At 36.4% G+C, this 17,837-nt stretch overlaps 1 protein-coding gene across 30 annotated transcripts in view; it reads left to right on the top strand.

Moving 5' to 3' along the window:
- Window positions 1–17,837, top strand: part of DST (dystonin) — a 480,723-nt gene that overhangs the window by 288,480 nt on the left and 174,406 nt on the right. For all 30 annotated transcript variants that reach the window (XM_072832497.1, XM_072832507.1, XM_072832502.1 and 27 more), the window contains 2 exons: window positions 1,033–1,199; window positions 17,706–17,818. In XM_072832497.1, coding sequence (XP_072688598.1) covers window positions 1,033–1,199; window positions 17,706–17,818 — 280 coding nt within the window. The remainder of the gene's footprint in view (window positions 1–1,032; window positions 1,200–17,705; window positions 17,819–17,837) is intronic.

Raw genomic sequence — 17,837 nt, forward strand, 5'->3', positions numbered from 1 at the left:
GACTCCCTCTGTATTGCTTCCAATTCCTTATTTACTTATCCTGATCCTGGCTTCCCGCCTGTCTTCTTGATCCCTTGGCTTCGCATCCTGCCCTGATTGAGAGAACAGTTGTTTGTTGGTGTTAATCCCAGCTTTAGAATCACTGTGTGACCCCTGGTAAAGTCACTTTGTGCCTTAATGTCATTATCAGCAGATTAAGTAGGACTCTTATTAGAGAGGATCTTGAGGAAATGTAAATCACGTGAACTGGTGACCTGTTTTATTTAGTGGAAGGAGACCTTTAGAAAATTTAATGAAAACAAAGTGTAGGGAAAAGGGAAAAGTCAATTAATACAGATTGCATGTTGAGTAAGCTGAGCAAGGACTCATGAGAAAGAGACTTTAGGTCAAATTGTTATATAATGGGGCAGCCTGGGTAGCTCAGCGGTTTAAGCGCTGCCTTCAGCCCAGGGCGTGATCCTGGAGACCTGGGATTGAGTCCCGCATTGGGCTCCCTGCATGGAGCCTGCTTCTCCCACTGCCTGTGGCTCTGCCTCTCTCTCTCTCTCTCTGTTCTCATGAATAAATGAATAAAATCTTTTTAAAAATATTATATAATGTAAATTGGGGACCTTCTTTGTTCTTTACATGGAACACCTGTTGTATCAAATCCTCCTCTGCAAGTGGTAATATAGATTAATTTGTAAGTTTTACTTTGATCCATTTGAACTTGGAAGAACATTTGGTTGAGTTGTTTTAGCAGATCTGATTAGTAAAGGAGAATCTCATTGAAAATTAGAATTTTCAGTGCTTGACATTTTGGCATAATAAAAAAACTAGATGCTTGGGTTAAATCCTACTTTTTTTTTAATCTGTGAACCTCCTTGAAACTCAGTTTCCCTATATGTAAAATGGGAAAACTACACTTAGCTTTCCAGTGAGAATTATGATGATTAAGTAAAATAAACACTTGTGAAGTTCTTGGCACATAGTAGGTTCTCAGTCGGAGCTAGCTTTTTTTCCTAATGTTTTAACACTTTCTATTATGTTTAGATATCTGATATCCATGTTACTGGAGAGTCGGAGGATATGTCTGCTAAGGAGAGATTGCTACTGTGGACACAGCAGGCAACAGAGGGTTACGCTGGAATACGGTGTGAAAATTTCACTACCTGCTGGAGAGATGGAAAACTATTTAATGCCATCATTCATAAATACAGGTATGGAATTTATGGGGTCTTTTTCCTTAGACAGATATGAAAAGTGTTTCTTCCATTTCCAAATTTTGAAATAACCTTTTATTGTCACAGAAGCAATACATGTACATGGCAGAAAGTTAGAAAATACAGACCAGGCACAAGTAGAAATAATCACATTCTTGTTGCTCCCAGATCATCACTCTAAGCTTCGTGCATACATGCAGACATACCAAGCTATAATATGTCTTTGGGTTTTGCTGGTAACTTGGCGACGGTAAGCTCTAATAATACAGAATCTTCAGGTGGATGAGCACAGTCATACATACAGAGAACTGATGAGTGGAAGGGCAAGAGTTTAGTTCAGATTTAGAGCTCACACTTGTCCAAATTACAGTTCTGCTAGGCTTGTTATCCTAGTGAGTAGCTGGGTTCAAAAGTGGCCAGCTTTGGGGTGGTCAACAGTTTTCTGGTAAGAATTATTATTATTAATTTTTAAAGTTTATTTTATTAATCACTATACCCAATGTGGAGCTCGAACTCACAACCATGAGATCAAGAGTTGATACTCTTCCAATTTAGCCAGCCATTTGCCCCATCTAGTAGGAATTACTAAAAACTCAATCCCAGGTAACACTGACCTAGAACTTACTAAGCGCCAGCCACTATCCTGAGCAGCATTTATGTATATTAATTTATTTACTTCTCACAGCATCCCTACAGGAATATTATCTTCAGTTAAAAGACAAAAAAATGAGGCATAGACTAAAACTTGCTTACGTTTACACAGCTAGCAAGAGACAACTTTGAGATTCAGAGCCAGGACCTCTGGATTTTGACTCCAGGTTTTTATTGTCTTATAAGGAGCTAGATCCCCAGAAAATGTTTACTGGAAACAATGTATTTCTTGATCTCAGTTACTTTTCTTAGTTTTACAAAAATTACATCATGTTCTCCAAGAACTGTCTTCCTAAATAGACTAGGCTGAAGCTATAACCCATTAGACTCACACGCTTATTTGATAAAAATAATTATTATATAGAATACTTAATATTTGGTTATCTTTCTATATGTGAGGCATTCTGTTCAGTGCTTTCCATATATTATCCCATTCAGATCTCCCAACAGTCCCACAAAATGGGGACTGTTATAATCCCACTTTTATAGGCAAGGAACCTTGGGTTTGCCAAGGTCATGCTGCTAATTAATGTATTACAGAGCTAAAATTTTAATCCCGGTCTACTTGATTTAAAATCACATTCTTCAAGTCAGTTTCCTTTCGCTTTCTTTTTTTTTTCCTTCATCCCCTTTTTCTCTCCCCTTCTTCTCCTTCTGTTGTTTTTATTTTGGAAATTTCAACATACGTAACACTGTAATGAATCTCCCACACATCCACACCCAGTGCCCCTTTAAGACACTGTGGTGGTCGGCTTCCTGGAACAACATTTCAGTAGAGGTAGGTAGAGTTGGCCTGATTAAAAAGAAAAACCATAATCAACTTGCCTACACATGTTGAAGATAAAGTACCAGATCTCCTTGAGTAACAGAGTGCCAAGAGGGTTTAGTGGTTACAGAAATTTCAATTATCACAATGCACTTCTCATGTGACTTAAAACATGAGGCTATTAGAAGGCTGCGTAGTTGGGCACATTTTATACCTGGCATTATAAGATCTTTTTGCCCTTTGAATAAAAATATTTGGATTGTTGTACCTGAAAGATTTATGTCATGATGCATCTTTGAGGGTGTGTTCTTTTCTCTTTGAAGTATTTTAAGTAGAAGCAAAGCGTTTAGAAGCCAGCTGAAATAATTGACTTTTAAAAACAATGGTTTCCAGACATTGTCTCTTCATTACTTGTGAAGGAGTAGAAGAACAAATTAGTATATGCATGCTGTACGTTTTTCTTCTAAGTACTTTAATAAGTCACTATATCAGAGATGGTGAAATTTCCTAGGGGAGTTTAATGTTATAGAGCTCATATAGTTTTAGGAAAGAATTTGGATTTTGTGAATGTTACTTGCTTTGAATTTTTAATTTGGCAGAGAGATCATTTAAAAAAATTGTTAAGCTTTAACTTTGAAGTTCAGTTTCCCAGTTGGCTTTGTTTTTCCTTGTTAGAATTCATGGTAAAAAAACCTGAGTATCAGGTTTAAGTGCTCACAAGATTTGTTTGTTGCTGAAGTTTGTTAAGTTACCCTGTACCTCATAAAATATTATAGTAGCCTTTTTCACTAGAAGATAACTTTCATGTGTAGAACAGTATTCTTAGCTAAGATCTGCAGGCTTTTTACTTAAAACATCAAGTACTTTTCTTCTAGCATTTTAAGAATTAAATGGATAGGGTTGAATTACAGGTAGTTCTCAGTGTTGAATGTAGTAACATACTCTAAAGGGAAATGAGAAAGTTATAAACAATCACTATAAGCAGATTTTTGGTTATTGGACAGTAATAATCATATTTAGAGAGTAATGTCTAATTTATAGTTGTTTTTACTTAATAATTATTCCCATAAATTTTGCTGTGTATTTGAATTTGCTGTAGAAACGTATCCACTTACTTGGGCTTGGGATGTATTTTTTAGATAAAAATTTATTTATTTATTTATTTATTTATTTATTTATTTATTTATTTATTTATTTATTTATATTTATGATAGAGAGAGAGAGAGAGAGAGAGAGAGGCAGAGACATAGGCAGAGGGAGAAGCAGGCTCCATGTACCAGGAGCCCGACGTGGGATTCAATCCCCGGTCTCTAGGATCGCACCCTGGGCCAAAGGCAGGCGCCAAACCGCTGCGCCACCCAGAGATCCCAAAAGTTTTTTTTTTTTTTATATGAGTTTAATTTGATTTATGTAATAAAAATGATCTGAGGTGACTCATGGGTGGTTTTTACTCAAAAACCAACTCTAACTGTATGGGATACTTGGTTGATAAGGATCTTAAGAGGGAGTGGAGGTTTATCAGGAAAGAGCCTTCAGATTGCTCCCGTGGCTAGAAGGAGGGATGTGGTGCTCCTTGGAAGCAAATTTGCATGCTCTAGAGAGAATATGAAAGATTTCTCTGGAGATTAGAAGGAAAATGGATACTGTTTGTCACTTAAAAGTAAACCAATATTATTTGTAGTAACTGATCTTGTCAGATTTTTGTATACATATCTTGTAAAGATTTAGAAATACTAATATAAACTGGGAACAGAGTAATAGCATCCTTCAGATTTTGTATTACTGTAAATACTATCAAAAGTTAATCAAGTACATTGATTTGGATTGTCCAGTATATATTTTTATTAGTGCTCTAATATAGACTATGACTTTTAAAGTTAATGTTTGTTTATACTACTAGTAAGCAGTACTATACTAACATGAAGTAAAAATGAAGAGAAATTTTTATCATAACACTAATTTATAGATGATCCCTAAAGTCAAAAAGAAATTGTCACATAGAAGGCACCCAAGAAATATGTGCAGACTGTTGATGATGTATCAGTTTCTGTATTAGCTGTTTTTATATATGATAGCTTTTTAAATGATCACAGTCCTATGAAAGATGACATTGTTTCCATTTTTATCTTTGTATTAAATGATCAAATTATTGAAGAAACTGGGGTTCAAAAAGGAAACTAATGTGCTCAACATGACCTACCTTTTAAATGATGGAGGTGACTGCTCTGGGGTCTCAGTCCTCAGAGGCTTCTATAACTACTTATTATAATCCCCTGCAGGCAAAGTAGGTATCAAGAAATGGAACTGTTGACCTGAGCAACTGGATAGTGCAGTGTTGAAAACTAATGATATTTAGCAAAGATTTATTAAAATTCTTGATGAATTTAAGAAATGAGGGATGCCTGGGTATCTCAGCGGTTTAGAGCCTGCCTTCAGCCCAGGACGTGATCCTGGAGTCTTGGGATCGAGTCCCACATCAGGCTCCCTGCATGGAGCCTGCTTCTCCCTCTGCCTGTGTCTCTGCCTCTGTGTGTGTGTGTGTGTTTGTGTGTCTCTCATGAATAAATAAATAAATAAATAAATAAATAAATAAATCTTAAAAAAAAAAGCATTGACTAAATGAATAGTACACTTATGAATGCCAACTAAAGATCTTTGTCCCTTGTAGGAAATTAATGAGGAACAACGTTAACTGCATAACAGAATTAGCATTCAACGAAAATAGCATTGCAACAACTCGTAACATAGTGAGAGGAACATTGTGGGTATTAAAGGAGCATTAAAATACGTAGCATAAGTAAGAGGAAAAGCACAGATGAACTATTATATAGTTTTGGTATGTCATATTATCCTAAAGAAGTGAAGAGCCTAGATTACACAATGGGTCATAAGAATGATAAAGTAGTAAGTATGATTTAGTGGAAGAGTTTACAAAGGATAGTTCTATAGGATTTTTTTTTTGTTGTTTTTTAAGAGAGAGAAGAAGCAAGTGTGTGCAGGCAGGGAGAAGGGCAAAGGGAGAGGGAGAGAGAGAATCATAAGTAGGCTCCACACCTAGCGAGGAGCCCAACTCTGGGCTTGATCTCATGACCCTAATATGACCTGAGCCAAAAATGAAGAGTAGGACAGTTAACCGACTGAGCCACCCAGGTCCCCCTATAGGACCTATTTAAGTAGGTCAGTGATTCAGATGATAACTATGCTTATCGTGAGCATAGTATAATGTATAGAACTGTAGAATCACTATGTTATACACTTGAAACTAATATAACTAATATAACATTGTCAACTATACTTTAATTAAAAATAAATAGGTTAATAATACAAACACTATGTTTTTTCTATTAATTCTGTCTTAGGAAACTTAGGGAACTTCTGTCTTAGAAAACTGTTGCTAATTCCTTCAAGGAATGTCTCTTTGTTATGTTCAACTTTTAATGGAAAGAATTAAAATAATGAAATAGCCATATATCTGTACTAGTTTCTACTTGTTTTGTTTGTACAGTTTTTAAGTTTTCTTTAAGGCATATTAAAATCTTTTCACTGAAAACCACAACTAGTGAAAGATCTCAGGTAAATAAGCCTCACTCTTAACCCTAACCTTAATGTTCACTGAAAAGAATAATGAGGGGGAAAAAAAAGCAAAAAACAAAACAAAACAAAAAACAAAACAAAAAAAAAAAGAAAAGAAAAACAAGGAAGACTGGATTTGATGGACTTGGATCAAAAGGATATCACAAAAGCATTTGATGAGTAAGTAGCTCAAAAGCTAGAGAAGTAGAATTAACTGAGAATCAGCAGCTATGGGATTCTAAACTCTAGGATTAATCACTCTGGTAGAGTTTGGATATAGAGGACTAAAATTCCCATCAGTAGCACACATTCTTCATAGTAGGTGTTCCAAACAGAGAATTCAACTGATTTTTTTCTGTGTTGTTATTTAAGAGTGTGCTCAGGTATCACAGTGAAAATGATTTTTTTTTTCTTTTTGAAAGAAAGAAAGCTCTGACTTCTAGCTGGAAATTCAACCCCTGACTTGTCTTAATTTATCAGTCACTACACGTAGATAGCTGCCCTAGAACATTGATGAAAGCCAAGTTCCAGAACAGCAGCACTCACTGTGAAAACATGTATACCTGAGCAGGCTTAAACACGAATGTGTGCCCACAGGCCAGAAGAACAGTGCAGAATGTGCCTTAGAGCTGGGCAAAGCTAAGGTGGTGGGATAGAAAGATGCTAAGGATGTCAAGACTAACGTGTGTGTGTTGGGCGGGGGCGGGGGGGGATGTTTTGCAAAGAGATTATTTCTGCTTACCAGTATCTGTTAGTTCTAGTCTTATTTTTAATTTATGCCGCCGTTCATTCATTTAAATTTACCTGTGAGCCCCTGGACTTCTTTTCACAAGCATGTCATTTATATATTACTCAGGTAAGACTCCACTTTTTTGAAATAAATGGTATTCAGGAGCATGCCATTTAAATATTTTCTAATTAGGCAGCCAGGAGTTGTTCACGTGTCTGAGTGTAGTTGGAAAGCAATTAATTTGTTCGTTGTTTGCATTTTGAATTAGAGTTTAATGGCACCTCCTATTTCATTATATTAAATGTTTAAAGATGCTGTAATTGGGAAGATTAGGCTATAAGGCTATAGTCCGAGTCTTGTTTAATAGTCTGACCTGGGGGCCTGTGATTCAGCCACAGGCTTGGATTCTGTCACACCTTACAAGCTAAACTGGATTGGACTGGTTTAACACTGGGAGGAGGCCCTTTAGGGCTTGAAATGTTCCCAAAGGAAGTTGCATTAGTGTTGATGAGGTGATTTTTTCTTTCCTTCAGAACCAGGCCTGCCCTTAGGCTGCAGAACCCAGAGGTATGAGGGTGTGTATGTGTGTGTGCGTACACACAAGTATGGGCTCTACTTTGTGTGTGGCCATAGGCTAGGCTTAAACACAGAGCCCTGAAGCTTATTAATTTTTTGAGAAGTCACAAGTACTTCAGTTTGTGACTCAAAATCAAATTGCTTATTTACCTAATCAAATAAACTCAAAACAGTTGAATTCTCAGAGCTCACCGTGAAAAGCTGGTACATTTTATAGCAGTTTCTGCGGTAGGTATTCCTTGCCACAGCCCTACTTTTGTTGTATATGGGATTAAAAAAAGAAAGAAAGAAAGAAAGAAAATGTAATACATTAACATAATACAACATTCAAATAGAATAAAAAAGTATACATTGAAATGTGATTTCTTTCCTCAAATTCCCAGTCCCATTTCCTAGAGACAACTGTTCATTTCTTCCAGAAATTTTCTGTGCATGTACAAACACTTTTTTTGAGGAGGGGGGAAGGGTCAGCTTTGTTGAGGTATAATTTACATAAGCACTGAATCTTGAACATTATTATAATCTATTCTAAAACACAGTTGAGAGAAAGGCATATAGGTTATTTCATATTTTTATTTCTCCTTATTTTGGATGTCTTTCCATATCAGCAGAAATAGGTTTACCTTATTATTTTAAAATGCTGCACAGTGTTCTAATTAATGTATGGATGTAACGTTATTTAATAGCATCGTGTTGATGGACATTGTGGTTTTTGCTATTAAAAAGTGTTGGACTCTATATGTATCTTTGAGCAGATGTGGGAATGTGTTGGTTTGATAAGGTCCTAGAAGTAGGATTTCTAGGTCAAAGGGTAATACATTTAAAATTTTAGACCTATATCTGAATTGTCTGCTAGAAGAATTGCATTGAAATACTCCTTCTGGGCTGTTTCCCTTCCATGATGCCTTTAAGAAACATTCCCTTCCTTGACTTGTTAATTGCATTCTAGCAGATCTAAACTCCATTCATTTTTTTCTATCTTTTTTAACATTTATCATTTTATTCATACAGGTTTTTTGTGTTTTTGTTTTTTAGCTTTTAAGCTATGTGCCAGAGCTGAACTTACAGGCTTATGTTTCCCTCTGTTATGTGTGCAAGCTATTCATTTAAACATGTATGTGTTAAGAGTTTAGGGGGAATATGATCAAGTAACTTGGCAAATTTCAGAGTGATGAGTTTAGTTAAGAAGTTAGAATGCCAGCAGTGGGAGCTTTCTGGAGATAACATATGAGAGAATGCCTATCACAATGCCATAGATTTAGGAAGTATGTAATAAATGTCACATTCCTTCCCTACTTATGTACTGCTGCTGACCCACTCATTATAGGGCACGTGGCTGTAAAGCACAAGAGAAACAACTTTGATGGAAGACTCCCCTTGCTTGGAAATTTGATATATGCTTCCTGACTCCCTTCAGCATTCTCATATCCTTCTCTAACACTAAGGTTTCCCTTATGTTGTGGGAGCAGATGACAGTGTTCTGTCCATTTATTTTTCTTAGAAAGGTCCATTTGTTTTGTTGTAATACCACGTTTTTTGGGACTCATTTTCAGATTCATATTCATATTCTTTGTTATTTTGTGATATGAAGTGGTTTAATATTCTATTTTTTTTGCCCGAGGGGAAAAAAATCAGTTGATTTATCTCCCTTTGGGGGGTGGGTATTTATCCTCTGGTGACTAAAGTTTACTTAAGTTCACTAAAATATAGGTATTGAAAGAATTACTTCTCTATCCATGTCAATACTATTCTCTGTATTTGTTAAAGTGTATGAGGCTGTTATGGAGTTAATTGTTCTTTATGAATTGAGACTTGTAATTCATTAGGTATCTTTTAATTTCCAACGTTAGATTCCAGTCTTCAAGTACTAACAAAGCTCTCTGTAAATCATAATGTTTTTCATTCTTTGCTTTCTGTCTTGCTGTTAGAGAGTCATTTTGTAGAAAAAATAGGAAGAAAACTTGAAATAAATTGAGGTATCTGGTTTTGAGAAAAGGATAAATTACTTCCATGCCTTTGTTTCTTTCAACAATATGTGCCCAAATATGAGCATAAAGGAATATCTACACCCACTTACAAAGCTGTGGGTGGATCTCTTGTATGTTCACATTTATTTGCTGGGGAGAAGTGAAAACCATATTACAGATTTGGAGTTTTTTTTCCTGCCGAGGGGAGGGGGGCCAAGGTGAGATGCTTTTTGCACCAGTAAGAACTGTAAGACTGTGCTAAGCCTGAACATGATTGAATCCAAACAGTCGTCTACAGGAATTTGTTATGGTAACTGCTCTACGGTCATAGGATAAATGAGGCATATTTAATGCATATTGTTATTGTGTGATCTATCGAAGAACAAGTATTGAGTAACACATGTGGCTTTCTGCATCTATGTGTGATTAGTGCACAGTGCACAAGGCCAATACAGAGGTTGTTCTAAGACTGATTTCCAAGTAAATGGAGTGTTTGTTTTTTTAATTTCCACAGAATCCCTTTCAGTTCCTTGTGTGCTACTATGTACCAGTTTTCCAGCAAAGCCTGACCCTGTATGTGCCAGATGTCTGCTTTGTCTATGCATGTACTCAAGTAGGGAAGCACACCAGAAAAGGTCCTACTTCAGAGCAGACTGGTTTCACTATGACTTCATGACTACCAGATTCAAATGGTTTCAACCAGTAGTCTTTTTCTGCCTGTGTTAATTCACCCCTTTTTTCCCTCACACTGCCTTTTCTTCCCTCACTGTCAACTGATGATCTGTACTCCTGCTCTCAGACAGTATTAAAAAGCTAGCAAGTGAAATGTCTTTTCTTTTTGCTACCTAAGACACAAAGCTGCCTTAGTTTGCATCCACCTGAGCCCATCTTTGCTCCTATTTCATAGAGGAATCCTCTCTCCACCTGAGGCCTGTACCCCACTTCCTGTGCTCTGGATCCCATCTCTGCCATTGCCTCAGATACCTTCTTTCTTATTACATTAAACTTTTCTCTCTCCACGGATCTTTCCCTTTAGATTTCAAGCATGCCAAAGCCTCTGCTAATAAAACAGCAAACAAAACTTCTCTCTTAACTCTGTGCTTTTTTCCATCTACTGTCTTACATCATTCCTTTCCTTATAGGCCAGACTTCTGGAAAGAGTTGTCTGTACCCTCTACTTTCATACTTCACTCCATATTTATTCCTCACCCCCATTGTAATGTGGCCTTTGGCCTTGTAATCCACCAGAATTCTTCTGAGGTCATGAATGACTTCCATGTGGCTAAATCCAGTGGATATTTTTCAGGCTGCATTTCTCTTCTCAGTGTTTGGCCCTACTGTCCATTCTTTTCTTCTTGAAATACTATTCTTTTTTTCTTCAGCTTTTATGGCACTACAGTGGCCTGATATCCCTCCTGTTTTATGAGCTATTACTGCTCCATTTGCAGACTTAGTCACAAGGCCAATACAGGTTGGAGTTTTTTAGGGCTGTTTGTTGACTTTATTTTTTCTCTATGTTGACTCTCATCCATGCCCATGCCCCTGACTTCTGTGGATTTGACCTTGTAGATATCGCCTGGTGACAGTCTACTTCTCTGCACCATGCCACATTCTTTTGCAAGTCATTCTGGTTCCCTGCCTGGATTCTGTGAGAATACTTTTACCACTTGAGATTTCTTGCATCTAACCTCAGATCTGATCATTTAGTCTCCTGTAATCCTCCTTAATGCATTTTACTGGTTTTCCATAGTTCTTAGAAAAACATTCAGAATCCTTTAAGAAGTTCATGAGAGTCTGTATCATCTTGGCCCCTGCATCCATCCAGCCATCTCTTGCCATGTATCCCCCTCCTGTTGGCTCTCCTCCCAGGCAGTGGTCTCCTTTTTTCTCATGCCCTCTAAGCATGAGCACATGCAGGCTTTTCCCTCTGCCTGGGCGCCCTTCACCAACCAGGTATTCTCCCGGTTTACTTCTGAACTCCCTTTAGAACTCTGAGCTTTCCATATACACAGTGCATATATTCTTAATGCCTCACTGCCCAGTGCATAGTAGGTGCTTCTTATAATTAGCATACAAAACCACCAAGTTAGGCCATCTCTAACTTTTTCATTACATTGTGATTCACATGCCAGTGAATGCTTTTTAATAACCTACGTATATTGCTCTTAATACTTAATTTCACAAGTATTTTCACATAAATCCTCACTTGAGACCTTGGGCAAATCAGTTGGGTTCTTAAGACGTTATGGCTATAGCAGCCCAAAATGTCTTCCTTCCATTCCCGCACACATCTCAAAACACTCTAAGGATAGCTGGAATTCTAGATGATTCTTGTAGTTCCTGATTTTCTCTAATTCTTGATTTTCATTTTTTGTAGAAGGGAACTGAGGCACAGGTTTCTGTATATGTGTTCACAGAGAGCAAGTTAGGTCTAAATCACCAGACACCTGAATCACAACCCTGTCACTTATTTCCACCTCAATAAAGCCTTTTCTGTCAATTATGTAAACACTGTCTTATAAAACTTTTTTAAAGTTTTAAAAACTGTGGTAAAATAATTTATAACATAACATTTACCATTTGGTATGTTAATACATTGTTAAACCACCACCACCACTGTCCATCTCCAGAACTCTTACCCCTTACCCCAACTGCTGGCAACCACCATTCTACTTTCTATTTTTTTTCTTAATTGAGAAAGAAATTTGTTGCTCAGTATCCTTTCAAATGATAGATATCTCAAATCACAAAGTTTACATAAACTGGTTTTGATTTTGATTAAAAAATCTGTCCCCAAATGCTGTCTTTTCCAGACTTCATCATTTTATGGTGTATTCCAGAGTTAGGCCAATAAGAGATTTGTCTCAAACCCTCCAATCCTAATTTTTTTCTTTTTCTCTAGGTTTAAGCAATAAAAATCAGTACTGGAAAAGAGGGAAAAGGTTTGCTATTTATGGAGAGTCTAAGGCAGTAGGCATGTTTGTGTTTGTGTCTGCTTTGTGTTTGTCTTCTTACATAATTATCTGATAGTATGGTGTGTGGTTTTCTTTATTTCTTTTCTTTTTTTTTTTTTTTGCCAGTGCAGAATATGGATAATTTTCAAAGAAAATGAAAGTTCTATTAGAGACAAGAAGAATTTTTAGATGATTTAGTTCCCAGACCTGCCTAATAAGAATCACCTGGGAGAGGGGAACACCTTGTTAAGATATGGATGACCAGGCCTTTCTCTATATTCTTTCAGAGTGCACTAAGGCCCTAAAGCCATTCCAAGTGTGGAGAACATTGGTTTTGTATATATTGAGGAGTACTGTTTTGGTGACAGTCTGGAACTACATCTTCATACAATTTATCTTCCTGAGTTTGCTGTTATACACATGAACACACACACACGCGCATACACACACTCCCTTGTGTTTCTTGTATTACCATCATCAGAAGCATAAATTATTCTGTGTTTTTCTTTATCTTGATTTTTCAGCTTCATATTGGGTGTTTTCAGTTTCTAATGTCAGCATCGTGCAACAAATAGCTCAGGCTTTGTATTGAGACTCCCCTGGGTTCAGATCGTGCTGCCCCTTGTCAGATGATGTTCTTGGTCAAGTTGTGTCATCTCCTTAGGTTTTTTCATCTGTAATTCAGGGTGATAACATAGCCTACTGCGTAGGGTTCTTGAGGACCCTGAGTGAGATAATGCCTTTGAAACCTGCACTGCGTGGCCTGCCAGTGATATAGTTATCACTATATATTAATTCCTGCTGTTTAGTTGTTTTTAGTTATTTTGTAAGACCTTCCAACCGGCAGCTTTATCAGTAGCTGCAGTTAAGAGCACATGATAGCATAGGAAGGGAGGACTCATACCCAGAAGCAGTGATGTATGCTTTTTTGGGAAACTAAAATCTATCCCTTGCGGTTGTTTTCTTTGCACGCCTGTTTTCCAGATTGGTTTTCAGCAGAGAAAAGCCTTTAGGAAACCTCAGAAGGATGTGTATATATGTAGTTCATGGAGAAGCTGTGACACCGTGTCTTATTCTGTGTGGGTTTTCATAAGGATTTGGAATCCTGATTGGAAGCTATAGATTGTAGCTTTGGCTGTAGAAATTAATGAAAAGAAAAGGAAAGAAAAGGAATAAACCTGGGATGGAAAAGGTGTCCGGGAATTTGAATCGATGGTACCAAATGGTGCCTTCCAGTCCTTAGAGCAGTCCTTAGAGCTCCTTCATTTCTTTGTTACTTATTAACTTCTTAAACATTCATGTGCTATTATTCTAGCTATTAAAGCTGTAAAGAAAAAAAAAAAACAAAAAAAAAAACAAAAAAAAAAAAATAAAGCTGTAAAGACAAAGACAGATAAAGCACAGGCTCTGCCTTCAGGCAGCCCACTGTCCACTGTGAGAGGCAGACAAGTACATAGTTATAACAAATTGTGGCAAATACACAGAGATAGTAGACAGCATTTGGAAATAGAGAGTATGAGTTGATCAGCTAGTGCCATATATGGTGGTGAAGTATACAGTGCACATTTCTTGAGCAAAGGAAATAGACAAAAAGAAAAACCTGATGTGATTTGTTTTGCTTTGTTTTGAGAAAGGGACTCTGCTCTTCTCTCTGTCATGATTCCTAAAAGGGAAGATTTCCCAAACATAGAAAGAGGGTTCAGATCCTGGGTAGCCCAAACTTAGGTTTGTATCCACACAATTAATAATTATTTAGTGTTCATTGAAAGCCAACACAACCAAATAAACTCTATGAATTTAAGTAAATTTTACATACTTTGAAGAAACATCCTGATTTGGATTTTAACTATTGATATTAGATCTGTCCTTTCAGCCATGATCACATTTTTGGTTCAGAATTTATTAATCTTGTATCTTCACTAATGCACTCTTCTTCTCTTAGCAAACTTTTATCGGTGTTCCCTCAAGTATGTTCCAATGGCCATTTCTGAGTACTTTCTTTCCAGGCCTTTTGACTTTGTTTCATGTTCTTTGTAGTTGAACATTTCAGTGTTTGGCATGATGTCATGTGGAAGCCTTAGATAGTTTCTTGTGCTAATCTTCAGCCATTTATAACGTGTAAGTTAAATTTTCTCTCAGAATCCAATCTAATTCTCATGCGAGCTAATATATTAATAAAGTATTTGGGGACTGGAATGTTACTTTGAGGTGTCTGTGCCCCCAAAAAACTTACAGTTTTCACGTTCTGTTAGTTTGGCTGTTAGTGTGGATGGTAATGTATATAAAATATATTAGTAAATAAATTAATAAATATAATTAATAAATAAGGAATATATCCACATATGTACTTATATATACATAAATGGCCATATACATGTGTTGTGTATATGTATGTGGTTTTGTGTGTATGTGTGTTTGGTCTTTTGTATATTTTTTTTGTCTAGAAAGAGTACGCTTAATGCGGGTGTTTTGTGAAAGAGAAACATTACTCTTATCCAAAATTATTTAGTATTATGACAATGGCCACTTTAATACCTTTTGGTCTTATATTTTTGAAATAAATTAAGGGTGGTAAGCATGCATTTAAGTAGTTTTCACCTTTTGGCCTTACTTTTAGTTTCATCTTATGGCCTTATCCTAGTTTTATACTTCCAGTATAGAATTTATGTTATCTTCTTGTGTTTTTCTTTGTCAGCTATTTTTAATCATTTATGGAAAAAAGGATACAGATACATGTTTTAAAAAATTGTTATTTATAAAGATTGAGTAATTCAGAAAAGATTATATGATCAAAGAATACTAACACAAGTTAAGAGTTAGGATGGCCCTTTTCCCATAAAAGACTAATATATATTATTTTCAGTGGCAGTGTTAATGATATATAGTTATGAAAGGTTTTCTATTGCAGAAAATAGGGAAATTAGAATGATTAATGCATTACAAGAACCTGGCTGCTGCCTTGTACATGTTTGCAGTATAGTAGTCTTTGGTTAGTCAGACCTAAAATGGGAATGAAATTTCCTGTTAAAATTCCATGAAAAGTTCTTAAACAAATAAAACCTTTCAAATGAAAATACAAACCTTCTGTAGGTAAAAAAAAAAAAAAAAAAAAAAAAAGCTGAAGTTTTTAAAGGTTATATGACCCCAGGGAGACTGTAAGGAAGAAGGAAAGTGGACAGGTCACAGCACAAGCCTCTCTTGGAAGCTCCAGACACAGAGAGGAAGGGCGGATTGCAAGACAAAAAATGACTGAATGCCTAGGAGATGAGCTCAAGGAGGGATGGAATTTTGAAAACTTTCAGACTGCTAGTTTTTCATAGTGGTTTTGCAGATTTTTTCTTTTTTACTTTTTGCTGAATTTTGTCTACTGCAGTCTTTTCACAGAGGAACATCACTTTGAGTTTTATTCATTAAAGTGTTAAATGTCATGATAAAAGAAGTGACTTATCCAAACTCTATGTATTATACAGCTGCCTTTGTGCTGAAATGACTATGTCATTTTGAAGGAAGTTTTATGTTTTATTCTCTTAGTCAAAAACTTGACTCTTCAATGACTTTATTCATTCCCTCTGGGATTACTCAGTGTTTACTTTCTTGCTAATGGCAGGGTTTGGATAACAACACGCCCTTTCTCGTCAGGAGGTTTGGTAAACTCTGAAAGGCTGGTTTTTATTTCTTTAAAATGTGTGAACTTTATGGATGCAAAACAGTTTTTTGAACTTCAGATATTTGTTTTTGTCTAGACTTATATTCACCTGTTTAGTAATCTTGAAGTGGCATATCCTTCAGAATGCTTCTATGTGAATAAAAAATGTTGTTTTTAGAGGTATGCCATTTACCTCTATTGTCAGTAGATTTATTGGTCCTATCATAAATTTATGAACACTTTTAAGTGGTGATATTGGTGCATATGAAAAACATTAATGAATTTTCTAATAATTTCCTGGGAAATAATGCATTTCTAGAGTTTTTCATGTGAACAGCTTTCCAAGTAGTATTCAAAATAATTTGCATTTCAGCCCTCCCCCACAACCTCTGAGCCCTCCCACTCTTTGTGCAGTTCCCAAATGATTATTTTGAGCAAACCAGAATGTCTCTGGACTTTGTTGAGAGCCTTCCTTAGAACTTGATGAGCAGGTGCTTACTCAGTCATTTTGGAGGCGGGGCCCACACTTTTTGAGTTTTACAGTTTCCACGTTTGTTTTTGCATTCTTTTAATGCTTTGTTTCTATGATGAACATTTCCTGTCTGGCTTTTGGCCTTGTGTTAAGTCTTCAATGAACCTATTTTGCCACTTTCTCTACAAAGAGTATTCAGGACATCTTTTCCTGTCTTGTATATAGACAGAACTAGCTTTAAAATATCAAAGCTAGCTTTAAAGCAAACACATCTGTGTGTGCATGTATGTCTGTACATAGGCATGCTCATATGCATGCTTGTGAAGATATAAACTAGTGCTTATTTAGTCTTTCATTTATGATTCAAATTACTGATTAACCAGCCTGCTTACCAACTTACCTATAGGTATGTATTGAGTGTCCACTAATTCTATGCCACTCTGTCTCTGCAGAAGGAGAAAATACAAAAGTTTATTAATACATGGTTCTTTCTGACTTAGAGTTGGCCAGTTGTGAGAAGCAGGATGTACATGCACATTAAAAAGTGAATTGATAGGGCAGGGAAGTATGTGATTATTCTAAATGTCGGATTGACCAGCACAGGCTCAAAGTATAAGGAATTCATGGAACAGAGAGAAAAAACAGGGTTGGGAAGATTAGTGAGGGCTCCACAAAGGAGTTGGGGCTTGATCTCTGCTTGCAAAGATAAGTGAATAGTGAGAAGACAACAATGACAGGAAATGGCATTCTGTCCATTGGGTGGTAGATGCCATGGATGCAGCGTTGAACCAAGCATAAACCTTAGTGTTTGGGAAGAAACATTAAGAGGATGCTAGTTGGACTGGAAGGATGCTGTTGGAATAGTAGAGCTTAAATAGGTTGAATGGGACAGATACTCATGTATATTCTGATTATGAGGAATTTGTAGACTTTGTTGAAAATTATATACATTCAAATTTTTATGATTTCCTCACTGCACTTGGTTTTGGCACCCACAGATTTGTGAGAGAATTAAGTAATGTTTAATATTCGATGAAAATCTCTGTATTTCAGCATAGGCTTAGTATTGGTTTTTGCAGAAATGTTAACATAAATAGGTCAACGTTAAGTGTAATGTTGAATTGGCATATGAGAAAATTTAATTAATTGCAGCAAATTTTATTCCTAGGCCGGACCTGATAGACATGAATACTGTTGCTGTTCAAAGCAACCTTGCAAATTTAGAGCACGCTTTTTATGTAGCAGAAAAAATTGGTGTCATAAGACTTCTGGATCCGGAAGGTAAGTTGTTCTGACTAGA

The sequence above is a fragment of the Canis lupus genome, chromosome 7 (genome assembly GCF_048164855.1).
Source record: "Canis lupus baileyi chromosome 7, mCanLup2.hap1, whole genome shotgun sequence".
NCBI classification, from domain to species: domain Eukaryota; kingdom Metazoa; phylum Chordata; class Mammalia; order Carnivora; family Canidae; genus Canis; species Canis lupus.